Genomic DNA, 17,535 nt, shown 5'->3' with positions numbered 1-17,535 from the left:
CGTTGTTATTGGGGAAATTAGATGGACTGTAAGAATTCGGTTGTTCTGTATAAGTTTATTCATACAGTTCAGGAAACTTAGAACACAAGAACACAAGAAAAGTCGTGATTATAGTAGTGAAGAAAACGAAAAGTTAATCAGAAATTATCACCATTCAACAGCTCTGGCATATCCTCTCGGCTGCCATTTCATTTTCACAATGAGCTCCAAACCACAGTACTCCTTCTCTTCTTCATCCGGCTTGCTGCAGTAGACATTCAGCTCTGTATCGTTTCCCATCGGGATAATGATGCACTCCGGAAATGCAGTTAATCTGCAGATTAGAACTACTTTAATTTGAACTAAAAGTTGGAAAAAAAAACTAGAAGCTTACATTGATTCTTCGTTCTCTCCTAACTTTGCACCTGGAATGTTTCTAAACAAAGTGAAGATTTGGGTGACAAAATGCTCAGGTTCTCCCATCGAGTAATAAGTTCCAATTCGGATCTCCCTTTTCTTCCACTCGTTTACCAACTTGATTATGTAATACTCAGTTGGTTTAAAAGCGTGGCCAAAATGAATTCGGTAGTTTGGACGGTTACTTAGAACGTTTATTGGCGTGCCATAAGCAGTTTGAAGGAATTCGGCTGTATTTACAATTGGGTCTTCCGGAAATGTGTCTTCATGGCAAACGGCTTTTAATTCTTTTAATAGGGTCTGAGACAAAATAGGTCTGAGACTAGCCAAAGCATTAGTCAGAATTTCAGTGACTTTCAGCACGCCTACTTCTATACTTTGAATTGAAAGTAATGGTTTCACACTATCTGTTTGTGGCGTGTAGGCGAAAAGAGGTTCGTGACGAGGAGGGCCGTACTGAATGCCGTTGCTGTTACCCAAATCACATCGATAATGGTCACCACCAATTTGAAGATCTTCCACTTGAATTGTTTTGTTGCCAAACACCATTTTCTCAATGTACTCTTTGCCAATTCCAAATTGTTTGTCATAAACCACACGCTCTGTTTTCACTAATTTTCCTGTTGAAATAGTCAATTGCAGATAAAGACGGAATGGCGGCGGAGTGTTGTTGATTCTCATGTTGTATGCTTCCGCTTTCAAATTGAGTCGCTCAATCCTAGTACGATTTCCAGGCTTCAGCTCTTGCTTCATGCTGGTTATCGATTCTCTTAAACTGGTTATCATTGTGTTATCTACTTTCACATTCTTTGCCTCATCTTGTGTCTGTCTTGGCGGGAGACCGTAGATGTCTACGTGATCTTGAATTCCACCATCAGCGTTATCGAAAACTACCGATCTGGGATTCGGTGTGTCCGTGTATTGGGTAATGATTCCTAGGCTGTAGATAGTTCCATTAATCTCAAAGTTGTTGTGTCGTACTTTTAGATCCTTGATTCTCATTGCTTGAATATTGTGGGCAACTTCAAAAGATGGGCAGCGTAGGTAGAGTTGCACACTGGAAATGTTCATGATACTGGTGAGCTAGACCTAATATTGCTTACCGTTTGTTTGGTTCCATGTAGAGTGCTACACATTTCAATGTTAAGTAAGATAACGGCATGGAAGGAGTGGTCATACTGCTGAAAAACCTCGAAAACTATCAATGAGTTGGTGGTGGGAAAAACGGAGAGGGGAAGGCAAAACTGAAAAAGAAATAAACGCTGAGAGAGACAGTTTTCTCACCAGTTCTTATTCGCTCAGAGATTTTTGAGCGTCTGGTCTACCAATTGTATAAAAACGGCTCTCCCTGTTCATAGTGTAGATTGAGTGAATTTGACGGGGAAAGGAGGCGTATACCGTCCCCCCAGGCAACAGACTGCCCTTTTTTTGGGCATGAGAGGTTGTCCTCTTCGCAATGTGTATTTGTTATGCGAGGGCCTCACTGTTGGCCTCGATGACGTGGCAACCGGCCTCCCCTACACGATATCTGGATGAATATATAAGTGACGTGGCAATGTGTGCCATCGTTATAAGGAAAATTAGATCGATTGCAAGAATTTCGTTGCTTTGTATAAGTTGATTCATTCAGTTCAAGAAAACACAAAAAAGTGGTGATTACAGTAGTGAAGAAAATTTAAGACAAAAAGTTAGTCAGGGACATTCATTAAACTTTAATCTTGACAATATACGGCTTGTTACAATATTTTGTGTCCTCCATGCTTGTCTCCTCAACGTAGATGGTCAGTTCCTTCTGATTGTTCAGTGGGATCACAATACGTTTCGGGAAGTTGGTAGATCTGAAATTCACATAATTAACATTCAGATTCAAGTTAATTTTATTGTTTACCTGATCTCTGTGAAATCTTCTCTCTCTGCTCCGGGGATTGTACTGAATCGTTTCAACGAAAAATTCAAATCCTTCAGTTCACTGAATCCGAAAGAGTAGTATCTCATGGTTTCAGCCTCCTCCATCATTCTCACAAAAGCGTAAAACTCTTGCTCATTACCCACCAAGTGATCAAAATGAACTCGATAGTTCTGGAGATGCTGAATTTCGTTCACTCGTGAAGAACCAACGATGTTAAAGAACTCAGCGGTTCTTACAACTGGATCATCCGGAAACGGTTGTGCGGAAACTTTCAATTCCCTCAATGGAGTCTCAGCCAGAATTGGTTTGAGACTAGCCAGAGCATTTTCAAGGTTTCCTGTCACAACCAATCGATGTACTTCTACAGATTCAGCTCGAAGTTTAAGCAGAGGCACCACATCAGCTACTCGTGTCTGCAGTTGGAATACCGGTGGTACTTCCGGCATAAAGCCTGTCAGAAGAATCGGATTATCCATTTCAGCCAGTTGAGCTCCTAACAAGGGATCATTTGGGAATAATTGCGGTGGATTTTGAATAACCCATGCTAAGCCGGAAACGAAGCCATCTTTTCCAATTTGCAAGTTTCCAAAAATAACTTTGCCATCTATTCGGAATATTTTATGAAGGACATAGGTGTTGATCTCTTGGAGAGGTTTTTCATATGATACATACTCGCACTTCTTCTCTTCTCCACAAGTCATAGCCAACTCAACAAATTGTTGAAATGGTGGCTTTTGATTTCTCATTCTGAGTTCATAAGATCGGACTTTCAAGCGTTTTCTCTCAATTGCCAGTCTATGCGATTTAACATCATCTTCTGTTAACATATAACGGTTTGATGCTATCGGCCCATCCCTTTCCATCTGAAACGCTTGTCGCTCCAACAGTTCTATGTATTGCTCATCAGTTAGAAATTGTTGTCCAAATTGACCTTGAGCCGGTAGAATCGGTAGACCATACCTATCAATATCATGCCGATCTCCACCTGATGCATTCTTCAATTTTGTGGATTCCGGAACATTCCCGAAAAGGTAATGACGAAGGATGCCAAGTTGAAAGACTGTCCCATCGATTTCAAAGTCTTCAGGTCGTATTTTGAGGTCGGCAACTCGAAAATTCTGTGCTCTATGGATGGTTTGGAAAGCGGGGCAACGGAGGTAGAGTTGAATCCTACAAGAAATTAAAATGTACTGTATAAGGAATACTGTACTTACCTAATAATAGGCTTCAAATAAAGCGCCACACATTTGGAAGTCTCGTAGAAAAGTTGTTTGGAAGGAGGACGGGTCATCCGTTCTGAAATTCTTATAGTTGACAAAATGAAGAAATCAATATGAAGTAGGGTAAGGAAGTCCTAATGCGGCGTAAATGCATGTCTCCCCCTACTGTGTGCCCATGGAACAAATACAGCGGAGGTACCATCAAATCTCTCTGGGAAAAAAGATGAGGGGTGTGGCTAATCGCCTCCACATCTTATACCCCTTTTCTTAATGTGTATTTACTTTCCCAGAGCCTTGTCTTGATGACGTGGCGTAAATTGTACAAAACCGGACTGCCTTGTTCTTTGTGTAGAGTGAGCGACGTTGGCGGGGAAGGGGCCATACACCGTCTGCTCTGCCCAGGTTGCCCTCTTCTTAGTGTGTATTTATTTTGCGAGACCCTCACGACGGGCTTGATGACGTGGCGACGGATTGACCTCTCCCTCTCGCACACACTATTCGCCTTGATGACGTTGCGACGGGTTTCTCGCACACAGTATCCACAAGAATCTACATGTGACGTGGCAATGTATGTCGTTGTCATAGGGACACTTTGATCGATTGGAAGAATATGGTTGCTCTGTATAAGTTGATTCATTCAGTTTAGAAAAGTGAAAACACAAAAAGATTCGTGATTACAGTTATAAAGAAGACTTCGAACGAAAATATAGAAAGACACAATTATTAAACACATCATTAAACTTTAATCTTGACAATAAACGGCGTGTCACAATATTTTGTGTCCTCCATGCTTGTCTCTTCAACGTAGATGTTCAGTTCCTTCTGATTGATTAGTGGGATCACAATACGTTTCGGCAAGTTGGTAGATCTGAAATTCATCATTAACACTCACTTCCAATATGAGCTTAATGATTACCTGATCTCCGCGAAATCATCTCTCTCTGCTCCTGGGAGATTTCTGAATCGTTTCACCAAAAAATTCAAATCCTTCAGTTCACTGAATTCGAAAGAGTAGTATCTCATGGTTTCAGCCTCCTCCATCATTCTCACAAAAGCGTTAAACTCTTGCTCATCGCACACCAACTGGTCAAAATGTATTCGAGAATTCTGGAGATTTCGGATTTGGATCATTCGTGAGGCACTAACGATGTTGAGAAGTTGAGCGGTTCTTAAAACTGGATCATCCGGATACGGTTGCGCGGAAACTTTCAATTCTTTTAATGGAGTTTCACAACGGAACGGTTTGAGACTAGCCAAAGCATTTTCAATGTTTCCAGTCACAACCAATCGATGTACTTCTACAGATTCAGCTCGAAGTTTTAGCAGAGGCACAACATCAGCTACTCGTGGTTGCTCCTGGAATACCGGTGGGACATCCGGCACAAGGCCTGGCAGAGGCATTAAAAAATTCTGCGCAGCAATTTGAGCTTGAAACACGGGATTAATTTGGAACAATTGTGGTGGATTTTGAAGATGCCGTGCTAAGTACCGATTGAAGGCATCATCGCCGATTTGCAAGTTTCCAATAAAACCTTTGGCATCGATTGCGAATATCTTATGGAGGACATAGTCTTTGATTTCCTGGAGAGTCTTTTCATATGATACATACTCGCACTTCTTCTCTTCTCCACAAGTCATAGCCAACTCAACAAAATGTTGAAATGGTGGCTTTTGATTTCCCATTCTGAGTTCATAGGACTGGATTTTCAAGCGTTTTCTCTCAATATCCATTCTGTGCGATTTAACATCATCTTCTGTAAGTGCACGCGATGATCTGGGACCATTCCTTTCCAACATTAACGCTTGTTGCTCCAATTGTTCTATATATTGAGCATCAGTTGGAACTTGTTGTCCATTTTGAGCAAGAATCGGTAGACCATACCTATCGATATCTTGTCGATCTCCTCCTGCTGCATTTTTCCAAGCCGTAGATTCCGGAACATTCCCGGATAAGTAATGGCGAAGTATACCAAGTTGAAAGACTGTCCCATCGATTTCAAAGTCTTCTGGTCGTATTTTGAGGTCGGCAACTCGAAAATTCTGTGTTCTATGGATGGTTTGGAAAGCGGGGCATCGGAGATAGAGTTGAATCCTGCAAGACATTGAAATGTATACTGTACTAAAGATAAGGACTACTTACCTAATAGTAGACTTCAAATAAAGCGCGACACATCTGGAGGTCTCGTAGAAAAGTGGTTTGGAAAGAGGACGGGTCATACGTTCTGAAATTCTTATTGTTGACAAAACGAAAAAATCAATATGAAGCAGGGTAAGGAGGTTTTTATGCGTCGGGAATGACTGTACCCCCTTACTGTGTGATCATGGAACAAATACAACGGAGAGGCCATCAAATCTCTCTGGGTAAAAGATGAGGGGTGTGGCTAATCGCCTCCACATCTTATAACCCTTTTCTTAATGTGTATTTACTTTACCAGAGCCTTGTCTTGATGACGTGGCGACGGATTGACCTCTCTCTCTCGCACACACTATCCGCCTTGATGACGTTGCGACGGGTCTCTCGCACACAGTATCCGCAAGAATCTACATGTGACGTGGCAATGTGTGTCGTTGTCTTAGGAAAAATTTGATCGATTGGAAGAATATGGTTGCTCTGTATAAGTTTATTCATTCAGCTTAGAAAAATAAGAAGTCGTGATCACAGTAGTAAAAAACGTGGGACGAAAAGTTAGTTAATCGGTGACAATCATCATTAAACAGCTCTCGCATATCCTCTTGGCTGCCATTTCATTTTCACAATGAACCGAGTTCTACAGTACTCCCTTTCTTCTTTATTTGGCCCATTGAAGTAGATATTCAGCTCCGTATCGTTTATCATAGGAATAATGATGGATTCCGGGAATCTGGTTAATCTGTAATTAAGAAATAGTACGAATAAGAATTCTTGTTCAAGCTCACCTGGTTTCTTTGTTCTCGCCGCTCTGAGCCCCTGGGAGTTTTCTAAACTTAGCGAACAGTTCCTCGACAAAACAAACTTCGTGAAATCCGATCGAATAATATGTTCCAACGATTATATTTGATTCCATCCATTTTTTCACTACATTAGTGAATTGATTATTAAAAACATAAGTTCCTTCAAAATGAGTTCGATTGTTCGGACAACTGCTGAGCACAGTGAACGGCCAGCATCCAACGATTAAAACCAATTGTGAGGTTTTGATGATTGGATCATCAGGAAATTGTTGATTCACAGTTCTCAATTGTTTTAATGGCACAGCAGTTGAGAGAACTTTTTGAAGACTGATCACTGCATTTGTTACATTTCCAGTAACTTTCAACTCCCCAACCTCTAAACATCCTTCTCGAATTGACAGTAATGGTTTCACTTTATCTCCTTGTGGTGCGTACCGGAAGAGAGGTTCTACATCCGGTTGCACAGAACCATTTTCAATAAGGTCAACTAAATCGTTTGTATACCTATCTCCACCAATTTGGAGATTTCTCGCTTGGATGTTCCCATTGCTAAAAATCCGTTTCTCAATGTACTCTCTGGTGAGTTTGAGTTGTTTCTCGTAAACCACACGCTCCAATTGAATATCTTCTCCTGTTCTAACAGTCATTTGAAGATAATTACGATACGGCGGCGGTGATTTGCTAATACGCGTTTGGAGCCTCTCGATTTCCCACCGAGCAACTTCGATCTTTATCTTGATGCGTTTAATGTCATCGGGTTGGAGTTCTTTATTTCGTAACTTTTCCTCCAAAATCTTGATTTGTCGCTGCAAAATCGCCACTTGTTCATTGTCGTCCGGCATATTCCTGGTCTCGTTTCGTGTTTCAATTGGTAAACCATAGACATCAAGATCCCATTGCAACCCTCCTCCAGAGTTGCTCAAAGTTACTAGGCTGCGATTTGGCTTATTTGTATACTGGGTAATCACTCCCAGTTTGTAGATAGTACCATCGATTTCAAAGTTTTCTGGTCGCACTTTTAGATCCTTGATTCTCAGAGTCTGACTTCTGTGAACAGTCCGGAACTGTGGGCAGCGGAAGTAGAGTTGTAGTCTGGAATTTGAGATTTCAGTCTTTGACTTATCAAGAGTTAACTTACCGCACGTTGGGATCCATGTAAAGAGCAACGCATTTTGCTGTTTCATAGAACAACGGCTTGGGACGGGCTGGCATAGTTCTGAAAATTGTATCTTTGTCGATTTTTGAGTCTGAGCAACCGGAGAAAAAGAAGGCTATGGAGATTTTTGGGTGTCTGCTGTATAAATTGTAAAAAAACGGACAGGCCTGTCCGCTCAGACCGATTTCTTTGACAATGGACTGTTCCCTATGAGGGATCGTCCTCTTATTAATGTGTATTTATTTTGCGAGGCGGGCCTTACTGTTGGCCTTGACGACGTGGATGCAGAAAACGTGTGGGAGAGGCCCGTTGCCACGTCATCAAGGCCAACAGTAAGGCCCTCGCAAAGTAAATACACATTAAGAAAAGGACAATCTCTCATAGCTGGCAGTCCATTGTCAAAGAAATCGGTCTGAGCGGACGGGCCTGTCCGTTTTTTTACAATTTATACAGCAGACGTCCAAAAATCTCCATAGCCTTCTTTTTCTCCGGTTGCTCAAACTCAAAAATCGACAAAGATACAATTTTCAGAATTATGACAACGCGTCCTAAGCCGGTGTTCTACGAAACTGCAAAATGCGTCGCTCTTTACATGGATCCCAACGTGCGGTAAGTTAACTCTTGATAAGTCAAAGACTGAAATTTCAAATTCCAGACTACAACTCTACCTTCGCTGCCCACAATTCCGGACTGTTCACAGAAGTCAGACGTTTAGAATCAGGGATCTAAAAGTGCGACCAGAAAACTTTGAAATCGATGGAACTATCTACAAACTGGGAGTGATTACCCAGTACACAAATAAGCCAAATCCCGGCTTGGTAACTTTTAGAAACTCTGGAGGAGGATTGCAATGGGATGTTGATGTCTACGGTCTACCAATTGTGACAGTAAACGAGACCGGGAATATACTGGACGACAATGAAAAGGTAGAGATTTTGCAACGACAAATCAAAAGATTAGACGAAATTTTACAAAATAAAGAGCACGGATCCGATTACATCCAGGGCATCCGACGGGGGATCGAAGCCGATCAGTGGGAAATCGAGATGCTCCAAATGCGAATAAACAGATCACCACCGCCGTATCATAATTATCTTCAATTGGTTGTTAGAACAGGAGAAGATGTTAAATTGGAGCATGTGGCTTACGAAAAACCATTCAAACTAACCAGAGAGTACATTGAGAAACGGATTTTTAGCAATGGGAACATCCAAGTGGGAAATCTCCAAATTGGTGGAGATTGGTATCAAAATGATTTAGTTGACTTTATTAGAAGAGGTTCTGTGCAACCGGATGTAGAACCTCTCTTCCAGTACGCACCACAAGGAGATAAAGTGAAACCATTACTGTCAATTCGAGAAGGATGTTTAGAAGTTGGAGTGTTGAAAGTTACTGGAAATGTGGCAAATGCAGTGACCAGTCTTCAAAAAGTCCTCTCAACTGTGCCATTAAAACAATTGAGAACTGTGCATCAACCATTTCCTAATGACCCAATCATCAAAATTTCACAGTTTGTTTTAATCGTTGGATGCTTGCCGTTCAATGTGCTCAGCAGTTGTCCGAACAATCGAACTCATATTGAAGGAACTACGTGTATTTCCAATAATCAATTCACTAATGTAGTGAACAAATGGATGGAATCGGATGTGAGCGTTGGAAAATATTACTCGATCGGATTTTGCGAAGTCTATTTTGTCGAGGAACTGTTCGCTAAGTTTAGAAAACTCCCAGGTGCTCAGAGCGGCGAGAACAAAGAAACCAGGTGAGCTTGAACAAGAATTCTTATTCGAAATATATCTTAATTGCAGGTTGACTGCATTCCCGGAATGCATCATTATCCCAATGAAAAACGATACGGAGCTGAATGTCTACTACAGCGAGCCGAACAAAGAAGAGAAGGAGTACTGTAACAAGGAGTTCATTGTGAAAATGAAATGGCAGCCGAGAGGATATGCGAGAGTTTTTGAATGATACTTGTAAGCGGGTTATTGATTTTTTGTTCAAAGTTTTTTTTTCACTACTGTAATCACTACTCTTTTTGTGTTCTCACTTTTTTGAACTGAAGGAATAAACTTATACAGAGCTACCAAATTCTTCCAGTCGATCTAATTTCCCCTATGACAACGACACCCCGTCACATGTAGATTCTTGCGGATAGTGTGGGTGAGAGGGCACGTCATCAAGGCCGACAGTAAGGCCCTGGGAAAGTAAATACACATTATGGAAAGGGGAACCTGGCCCGAGCAGACGGTCAGAATGTGATAAATTATGTGGTAATCGCTGTCACTATTGAAAGGAAAGTCTTGCTAATAGCCCAGGAGGCCCCTCATTAAGGTCCGCTCTATTTGTTTCATCGTAAGGGGAAACAGTCATTCACGACTCATAAGGACTACCCCATATTGATTCCTTCATTTTCCCACCGATAAGAATTTCAGAGCGTATGACTCATCCTCCTTTCAAACCACTTTTCTACGAGACCTCCAAATGTGTGGCGCTTTATTTGAAGCCTATTATTAGGTAAGTAGTCCTTATCTTTAGTACAGTATACATATCAATCTCTTGTAGGATTCAACTCTATCTCCGTTGCCCCGCTTTTCAAACCATTCATAGAGCACAGAATTTTCGAGTTGCCGACCTCAAAATACGACCTGAAGACTTTGAAATTGATGGGACACTCTTTCAATTTGGCATCCTTCGTCATTACCTATTCGGGAATGTTCCGGAATCCACGAAATTGAAAAATGCAGCAGGTGGAGATCGGCATGACATTGATAGGTATGGTCTACAGATTCAATCGGCTCAAGATCAATTTGGACAACAAGTTCCAACTGATGCTCAATACATAGAACAATTGGAGCAACAAGCGTTTCGGATGGAGAGGAATGGACCGATAGCACCACCACGTCGCGAATTAACAGAAGATGATGTTAAATCGCATAGACTGGAAATTGAGAGAAAACGCTTAAAAGTTCGTTCCTATGAGTTCAGAATCAGAAATCAGAAGCCACCATTTCAACATTTTGTTGAGTTAGCTATAAGTTCTGGAGAAGAGAAGAAGTGCGAGTATGTATCTTATGAAAAGACTCTCCAAGAGATCAAGGACTATGTCCTACAAAAGATATTCCGAATCGACGCCAAAGTTCTTATGGGAAACTTGCAAATCGGCAGGGATCACTTCATTCGGCATTTAGCATTGTTTCTTCAAAATCCACCACACATGTTCGTGGCATTTCCTCCTCGAGATTTGGTGCCGCCAGTATTCCATACGCAGCCACGAGTAGCTGATGTGGTGCCTCTGCTAAAACTTCGAGCTGAATCTGTAGAAGTACATCGATTGATTGTGACAGGAAACCTTGAAAATGCTCTGGCTAGTCTGAAACCATTCCGTTGTGAGACTCCATTAAAAGAATTGAATGTTTCCGCGCAACCGTATCCGGATGATCCAGTTGTAAGAACCGCTCAATTTCTCAACATCGTTGGTGCCTCACAAGTGGCCGAAATCCAACATCTCCAGAACTCTCGAATTCATTTTGATCAGTTGGTGGGTAATGAGCAGGAGTTTCACGCTCTTGTGAGAAAAATGGAAGAGGCCGAAACCATGAGATACTATTCAATTGGATTCCGCGAATTGAAGGATGCGAAGAAGTTGATAAAACGGTTCAGAAGTCTCCCGGGAGCAGTGAGAGAAGATTTTGCGGAGATCCGGTAAAAATTAGAATTAACTTGAATCTGAATGTTAATTATGTGAATTTCAGATCTACCAACCTGCCGAAACACATTGTAATCCCACTTAACAATCAGAAAGAACTAAAGATCTACGTGGAAGAGACAGGCATGGAGGACACAAAATATTGTGACAAGCCGTTGATTGTCAAGATTAAAGTTTAATGATGTGTTTAATTTTTGCTGTATGCGTGTTTTTTAATTTGTATAAATCTGAAATTAACCCTTGGTTCCTACGCAGTTTGCTTTAATGGCTACCCAAACGTATCTTCCCTTTTTTCCAATGTTGACAGGTCATAACTCGGTTCACAAGAGCCGTTTAAAAAAGTATGCTTTGAGGACTTCCCTTCATAAGCATTCATGTACTTTGGCCCAGTGCCGTCAAGGTCTTCCCCAGGGGATACGTTATCTAGGAAGACCCCTCTATTTGCGCGGAATATGGCGGTCCATTATACCGTCATTGGGCCTTGACTCAATCAGTAGGCTCTCTCTTCAATTTTTCCCGCAGCACGTACAAATAAAAGAAGAGGTCTCCCAGAACGTCTTTACTTAGATTTGTAGGTGCGATTAGCCACGTTACCTATTGAATTAGAATCGCACCCCATTAGTGCGACGTCATCGAGACCTTCATTGTTGGTACATTCATTGACGTAGACCACCTCCAGCCTTCAGCCACCTCCAGTGGCCCACACAATTCGGTCTTCCCCTCTATATCTTCTTTCCTATATTCTTTCTCTTCCAACTCTCAAAAATTTCAGCAAAATGTCTCGACCGCTGTTCTATGAGACGGCAAAGTGTGTAGCCATCTACCTTGACCCTAATTTGAGGTGAGTACCAGTCGTTATCGATTCTTTTACTGAAATTTTTTCCAGACTCGAGCTCAACCAAAGATGTCCGTCATTCCGATGCATTCACGAAGCAGCACAATCTATCAGAATCAGGAATCTTAAGATAAATTCCGCAAGTTTTACTATAAATGAGACCACCTACCGACTTGGTGTTCTTCGGAAGTACCTATTCGAGAACGCTCCGCAATCGATAACTGATGCAAACGCTGAAGGTGGGATACAATATGATGTGGACAAGTACGGTATCCCAGTGATCCCGGATGGAGCTCAAACTAGGGGAGAAGGACCCGGAAATGAGGAAATCCTAAGGAGATTGAAAGGAGATGTGTTGAAAATGGAACGATGGGGAGGTGAGGGACGCCCAGACTATGCCATTGAACTGGAGAAAAGGAAACTTGAAATCCTGTCATACGAGATGAGAATGGGGAATCAATTCCCACCATTTGATCAGTTTCTTCACTTAACTGTAACATCTGACGGTAATGGTGAAAAACTGGAAATTTTGAATTATAATCAAACCTTGACGAAGGCTAGAAATTACTTGCTGAAGAAGATTCTTTGTGTCCATGGAAAAGTTATCATCGAAAATATTGACATTGAACAATATGTTAATTACTGTACCTCCTTACCCCTAGATTTTTCCTCAGATTTTTATTTTACACCATGGAAACCGTATCAACGACAAATCGTACGTAGTGGGGGCATAAGAACACTGCTCCAGTATCCGTTGTCCATTCAAGCGGATAAGCTGGAGGTTGGTAGCTTGACAACACCATTTCGGACCCTTTCGGAAGTCTTGAGCATTCTCAATGGTTTTTTATCAAAGGACGTTTTTCCGGCAAGAATCATGAAGAAGCTTTTACCACCAATCCCTAATTATAGGATGAGAGAAATACATAACCGGACAACTGAGTTCTTGTGCATCAATGAGGTTTTGCCTTTGAGTGTATTGCTCTCAATCACCAACGATCGTGTTCATCTGGACTATTGCAGTTTTGTTGAAGAAGATTTCGCCGCTCTTGTAAGGAGTCTCAATGATGTTAGAAGCCCAGTAGGAACCTATTATTCTATTGGATTCTTTAACGCTGAAAAGATTCCCGACTTCTTCAATGGGTTCGGAGCTCTCCCAGGTGCTCGAAGGGTCCCAGAGACAAGGTAAGATAGAGCGCGTTTACAGCGTTCAAAGGAGTTATTTTCAGACTGGCACAGCACCGGGAGTCTATTGTTATCCCGATGGTTGACGATAAGGAGTTGAATGTGTGTTGTATGAATACTGGAGAAGAAGACGAGTGGTATTGTGGACTATCGCTGATCGTGAAAATTAAAGTTCAAATGAGAGGGACCACGCAAGTTAATTGATTTTGATCGTTTTGTTATTTCTTTGTTCTGGAATCATATATTCTCTTATTTTCTCTTTTAAATAAATGTCTGAATCAGAGAAGAATACGCTTCCTAGGACCCGATGTGACTACAGTAGGTCTTTCATTCCTCCAAAACGTGTAAAAGAGAGCTTAGTGCCTTCTGTTGGCCAGCACACACCCGAGATGTGGGTGTGGTCACTCATCCTATGCTATGTTCCCCACAGAATGTACAAAAAGAAGGAGAGGTCTTCCAGAACGTCTTTACATAGATTTGTAGGTGCGATTAGCCACGTCACCTGTCTTATTTGCACTCCATCAGAACGACATCATCGAGAACACACTCATTTTGGTAGGTCACCTACAGCGGATCATCTCCCCTATTTTCTCCCTCTTCCAACTCTCAAAAATTTCGAGGAAATGTCAAAACCTCGCACTCAACCGCCGCTGTTCTACGAGACTGCAAAGTGTGTAGCTCTTTATCTGGATCCTAATTTGAGGTAGTCTGTTAAACGCTCGATTTATGCAAAATTTTCATTTCCAGATTCCATCTTAACCAAAGATGTCCTTCTTTCCGAGCCATCCACAGGACGCAAAACATGAAAATCGGAAAGCTCCGGATCAACCATGCAGACTTCATAATGGATGAGATCCACTACCGAGTTGGAATCGTCCGCAAGTACCACTCCGGAACGACACCACAGTCGGTAGCTATTGAGAATGAAAGAGGTGGAATTCAATATGATGTGGATAGATACGGTATTCCTACGATACCGGAAGGAGCACAGACTAGAGAAGAAATACCGCAGGATGAGATGATAAGAGCGAGTTTGGAAAGGAAGTTGATGCAGCTGGAGAGGTATGAGGCGGGGAGGCATTCACCGAGATATGAAATAGAACTAGAGAGAAGAAACCTTGAACTGAATTCGTATGGTAGGAGAATATGGAACCAAGAGCCGCTTTTTGAGCAATACCTCAAACTCACAGTTAGTTCTGGAAGCAAGCTCTTGAAAGAGGAATTTTTGAGTTATAATCGAAACTTGAAGCAAGCTAACCACTATCTTTTGAAGAAGATCCTCGGTGTCGACGGGAAACTTTTAATTTGGGTTCTCGACTATCGTGGGGACAGTACTACTTTTACATCATCACTTGCTGATGACCCACAATTATATTATTGGAAACCGTTTCGGCCAGCAATCTTAAAGCCACGAAACACCAGAGTAATATTCGATGTACCAATACGAGTTATAGGAGGGAGACTGGAAATCAAAAAGTTGGTTACTATACAGGTTCTTCCTATAGTCATGTCAATCCTCAAAGATATTGCACCCGCGGATTTCTTTCCGTTGAAATTATTGGTAGTCCCTAACAAGTTACAACCCAATGATCCGATTCGAGATACCGCCGAGTTCTTAAATGTAAATGGTGCGTCAAGGATCAGAGTACTGCTTAAACTACCTAACATGCGAGTACATCTTATAGAGTGTTTATTGGTAAAAAAGGATGTAGAGCGGCTTATGAGGAAATGGAAGGAGGAGGATAACAGCATGGTCGGACGATGTTATTCTATGGGATTTCAATATTACTGGGATCCAAAGAAGTTATTGGATTGCTTCAAAGCTTTTCGAGAAGCAAGGTAAGCTTCAGGCTTTTAGTTTTTCTACGTCACTAATTTCAGGCTGACCGAAAATCCAGAATCCGTTTACGTCCCATTGAGTGACACCACTGAAGTGAAAGTTTGGTGGAAGGAGACCACGGATGAGGAATATTGCTACCGACCGTTTATTGCATTTATCAAAGTTCAGGAAAGAGATCCAGCTCTATTTTTTAAGAGAGGTTCTCTATGAGGGATGTGGTATATCGAATTTTCAAGATCTTCCTAAAATTGTTGAATCTTATTTTATTACAATGTAACCAGCAGTCACTTTTTCTTCCTTTCATTATCTTATATTCCCCTGTTCTGTTTCAAATAAATGTCTGATGTGTTTAATTGGTTCAAATAGGGAAGAAAACACCCCCATTCGACTACAGTAGGTCTGTGATCCCTAAAAGCTTGTAGGGGAGAGCTTGTTAGCAGTCTGTTGGCCAGCGCATCCCTGAGATGTGGGTGAGGTCTCCCATCCTCTTCTATTTTTCCCGCAGAACGTCAGTTAGACCTTCTCCACGTAGATTTATAGGTGCGATTAGCCAAGTCACCCATCAAATCCTATTTGCACTACTTTAGGGTGACGTCACCGACTGTTGACTCGCTCATAAGGGCGGACCCTCTATTGGACACAACGGTTGGGTATTTCCTCTAGCTGTCACTATTGAGCGTTGAGCCGTTCTCTTTGCGTTTATTTTACACTTTTTTCTTCCAACTTTATACACTTTCAGCAATATGTCAAACCCTCCACTGTTCTACGAGACTGCCAAATGTGTGGCTCTGTATCTCGAACCTAACATTAGGTAAGTAATAATGATCCAACCTCCTTTTCCATACGAAATTCTAGATTCCAACTCTATCAACGATGTCCATCATTCCGAACTGTCCACAAAGTCCAAGCTATAAGAATCAGACAACTCTGGATCAACTACGCAAATTTTGAGATGAACGGAACCGTTTATAGACTTGGAGTCCTTCGGAAGTACCCATCCGGGAACACTCCGCAATCAATAGATATGAAAAATAAGGAGGGTGGGATCCAATATGAAGTGGATAAGTACGGTATCCCTACGATTCCTGAAGGAACACAAATCGATGGAGAAGTACTAACAGATGCTGAAATAAAAGCAAGATTAGAACATAATGCAATTCAATTGGAGAAAACCGCGGGATCCAGAATTACACGGACCATTCAATTAGAGAAAAGAAAATTGGAAATCCGTTCGTATGAGATGAGAATGGCGAATGAAAACCCGCCATTTGACCAGTTTATTCAGTTTACTAACGATGGTGAGAGAGTTGAGATTTTGGATTATCAGCAAACTTTGACGGAGGCTAGAAATTACTTGTTGAAAAAGATTATTGGTACTGCTGGCCGAGTTCTCATCGAGTCTCTTAACATTGAAGATCATTCCTATTTCTTTACGTCATCACTTGCTGCTCAAGAGTCTCCTCTCGCCCATAACTGAAGACCGTATCGACCATCGATTACTACACTTGATGACTTCAGAGCAGCTTTGAAAGGATCAGTATCACTACAAACAGATAGATTGGTAATCGACAAGATGTTTGCTCATTACCAAACGTTTACTGAATCTATGGAAATGCTCAAAAGAGTTGTATCCGAGGATATTGTGCCGTTGAAATGTTTAAAAATTGCCCCGCAACTGATTGCTAATGATCCAGTTAGAGATACTGCAGAACTTTTGTGTATCCGTTGGAGACCTTCAATAGGAATATTGATCACACTGCCCAATAAGCGAGTACATCTTGAAAACAGCAGTTTTTTAAAAGAAGAGAGCATCAGAGATCTTATGATAAAATGGAGACAGGATGGAATTCCGAATGAATGTTATTATTCTATCGGATTTTTGAATCCATGTCATGTGGAGAACCTTTTGAATGAATTCAGGAGCATTTCGGGAGCAAGGTGAGTTATACCCTGTTCACGAGCATTACTACTTCGGATGCTTTCAGATCCACTACAAAACCAGAACGTGTGCTAATTCCATTGAGTGACAAAACAGAATTGAAAGTCTACTGGGAGGAGACAAGTGAGGAAGAAGGGAAATATTGCGACAAGCCGTTGATTGTCAAAATCAAAGCTCAGGCGAGACAACGTGCAAATTTTTGTTAGGACTACATCGTGAACACACTATTATAAATTAACGATCTGCTGCCAGAGGGTGTTAAAGGTGCATCTGATTTGTTCGGAATAGTCACGAAGCAGAAAACATAATTTGCAGTTCTTTTCAGAAATCCAAAGCTCGAAAATGTGGCACTTGATTTTTTCAATTACGAGACCATTCCGCGAAACCTCCAATAAATTTGATGCGCCTTTAAAACCCT

At 41.5% G+C, this 17,535-nt stretch overlaps 9 protein-coding genes across 9 annotated transcripts; 6 read left to right on the top strand and 3 right to left on the bottom strand.

Annotated features, from left to right (window-relative positions):
* Positions 1-147: 147 nt before the first annotated feature.
* Positions 148-1,573, bottom strand: GCK72_004114 (uncharacterized protein; the record flags this gene model as incomplete). Its single annotated transcript, XM_053724475.1, has 3 exons — positions 148-313; positions 374-1,453; positions 1,500-1,573. The coding sequence occupies 3 exons, from the start codon at positions 1,571-1,573 to the stop codon at positions 148-150; spliced, it is 1,320 nt and encodes a 439-aa protein (XP_053588669.1).
* Positions 1,574-2,101: 528 nt separating this feature from the next.
* GCK72_004113 (uncharacterized protein) lies at positions 2,102-5,742 on the bottom strand (the record flags this gene model as incomplete). The annotated part of the gene is made up of 7 exons (XM_053724474.1): positions 2,102-2,234; positions 2,285-3,475; positions 3,520-3,601; positions 3,808-4,144; positions 4,267-4,393; positions 4,442-5,617; positions 5,666-5,742. The coding sequence occupies 7 exons, from the start codon at positions 5,740-5,742 to the stop codon at positions 2,102-2,104; spliced, it is 3,123 nt and encodes a 1,040-aa protein (XP_053588668.1).
* A 493-nt stretch (positions 5,743-6,235) lies between these two features.
* On the bottom strand, positions 6,236-7,668 carry GCK72_004112 (uncharacterized protein; the record flags this gene model as incomplete). Its single annotated transcript, XM_003090812.2, has 3 exons — positions 6,236-6,395; positions 6,442-7,548; positions 7,595-7,668. 3 exons carry the CDS (start codon positions 7,666-7,668, stop codon positions 6,236-6,238), a joined length of 1,341 nt encoding a protein of 446 aa, XP_003090860.2.
* Positions 7,669-8,147: 479 nt separating this feature from the next.
* GCK72_004111 (uncharacterized protein) lies at positions 8,148-9,583 on the top strand (the record flags this gene model as incomplete). The annotated part of the gene is made up of 3 exons (XM_003090810.2): positions 8,148-8,221; positions 8,268-9,374; positions 9,421-9,583. 3 exons carry the CDS (start codon positions 8,148-8,150, stop codon positions 9,581-9,583), a joined length of 1,344 nt encoding a protein of 447 aa, XP_003090858.2.
* Positions 9,584-10,052: 469 nt separating this feature from the next.
* Positions 10,053-11,500, top strand: GCK72_004110 (uncharacterized protein; the record flags this gene model as incomplete). Its single annotated transcript, XM_003090811.2, has 3 exons — positions 10,053-10,129; positions 10,178-11,317; positions 11,368-11,500. 3 exons carry the CDS (start codon positions 10,053-10,055, stop codon positions 11,498-11,500), a joined length of 1,350 nt encoding a protein of 449 aa, XP_003090859.2.
* Positions 11,501-12,097: 597 nt separating this feature from the next.
* Positions 12,098-13,542, top strand: GCK72_004109 (uncharacterized protein; the record flags this gene model as incomplete). The annotated part of the gene is made up of 3 exons (XM_003090815.1): positions 12,098-12,162; positions 12,208-13,338; positions 13,383-13,542. 3 exons carry the CDS (start codon positions 12,098-12,100, stop codon positions 13,540-13,542), a joined length of 1,356 nt encoding a protein of 451 aa, XP_003090863.1.
* Positions 13,543-13,961: 419 nt separating this feature from the next.
* On the top strand, positions 13,962-15,388 carry GCK72_004108 (uncharacterized protein; the record flags this gene model as incomplete). Its single annotated transcript, XM_053724473.1, has 3 exons — positions 13,962-14,041; positions 14,086-15,177; positions 15,220-15,388. 3 exons carry the CDS (start codon positions 13,962-13,964, stop codon positions 15,386-15,388), a joined length of 1,341 nt encoding a protein of 446 aa, XP_053588667.1.
* A 533-nt stretch (positions 15,389-15,921) lies between these two features.
* Positions 15,922-16,655, top strand: GCK72_004107 (uncharacterized protein; the record flags this gene model as incomplete). Its single annotated transcript, XM_053724472.1, has 2 exons — positions 15,922-15,989; positions 16,034-16,655. The coding sequence occupies 2 exons, from the start codon at positions 15,922-15,924 to the stop codon at positions 16,653-16,655; spliced, it is 690 nt and encodes a 229-aa protein (XP_053588666.1).
* A 96-nt stretch (positions 16,656-16,751) lies between these two features.
* Positions 16,752-17,323, top strand: GCK72_004106 (uncharacterized protein; the record flags this gene model as incomplete). Its single annotated transcript, XM_053724471.1, has 2 exons — positions 16,752-17,116; positions 17,164-17,323. The coding sequence occupies 2 exons, from the start codon at positions 16,752-16,754 to the stop codon at positions 17,321-17,323; spliced, it is 525 nt and encodes a 174-aa protein (XP_053588665.1).
* Between the last annotated feature and the right edge of the window lie 212 nt (positions 17,324-17,535).

Source organism: Caenorhabditis remanei, chromosome II (assembly GCF_010183535.1).
Source record: "Caenorhabditis remanei strain PX506 chromosome II, whole genome shotgun sequence".
NCBI classification, from domain to species: domain Eukaryota; kingdom Metazoa; phylum Nematoda; class Chromadorea; order Rhabditida; family Rhabditidae; genus Caenorhabditis; species Caenorhabditis remanei.
This window is presented reverse-complemented; position numbering and strand designations above follow the sequence as displayed.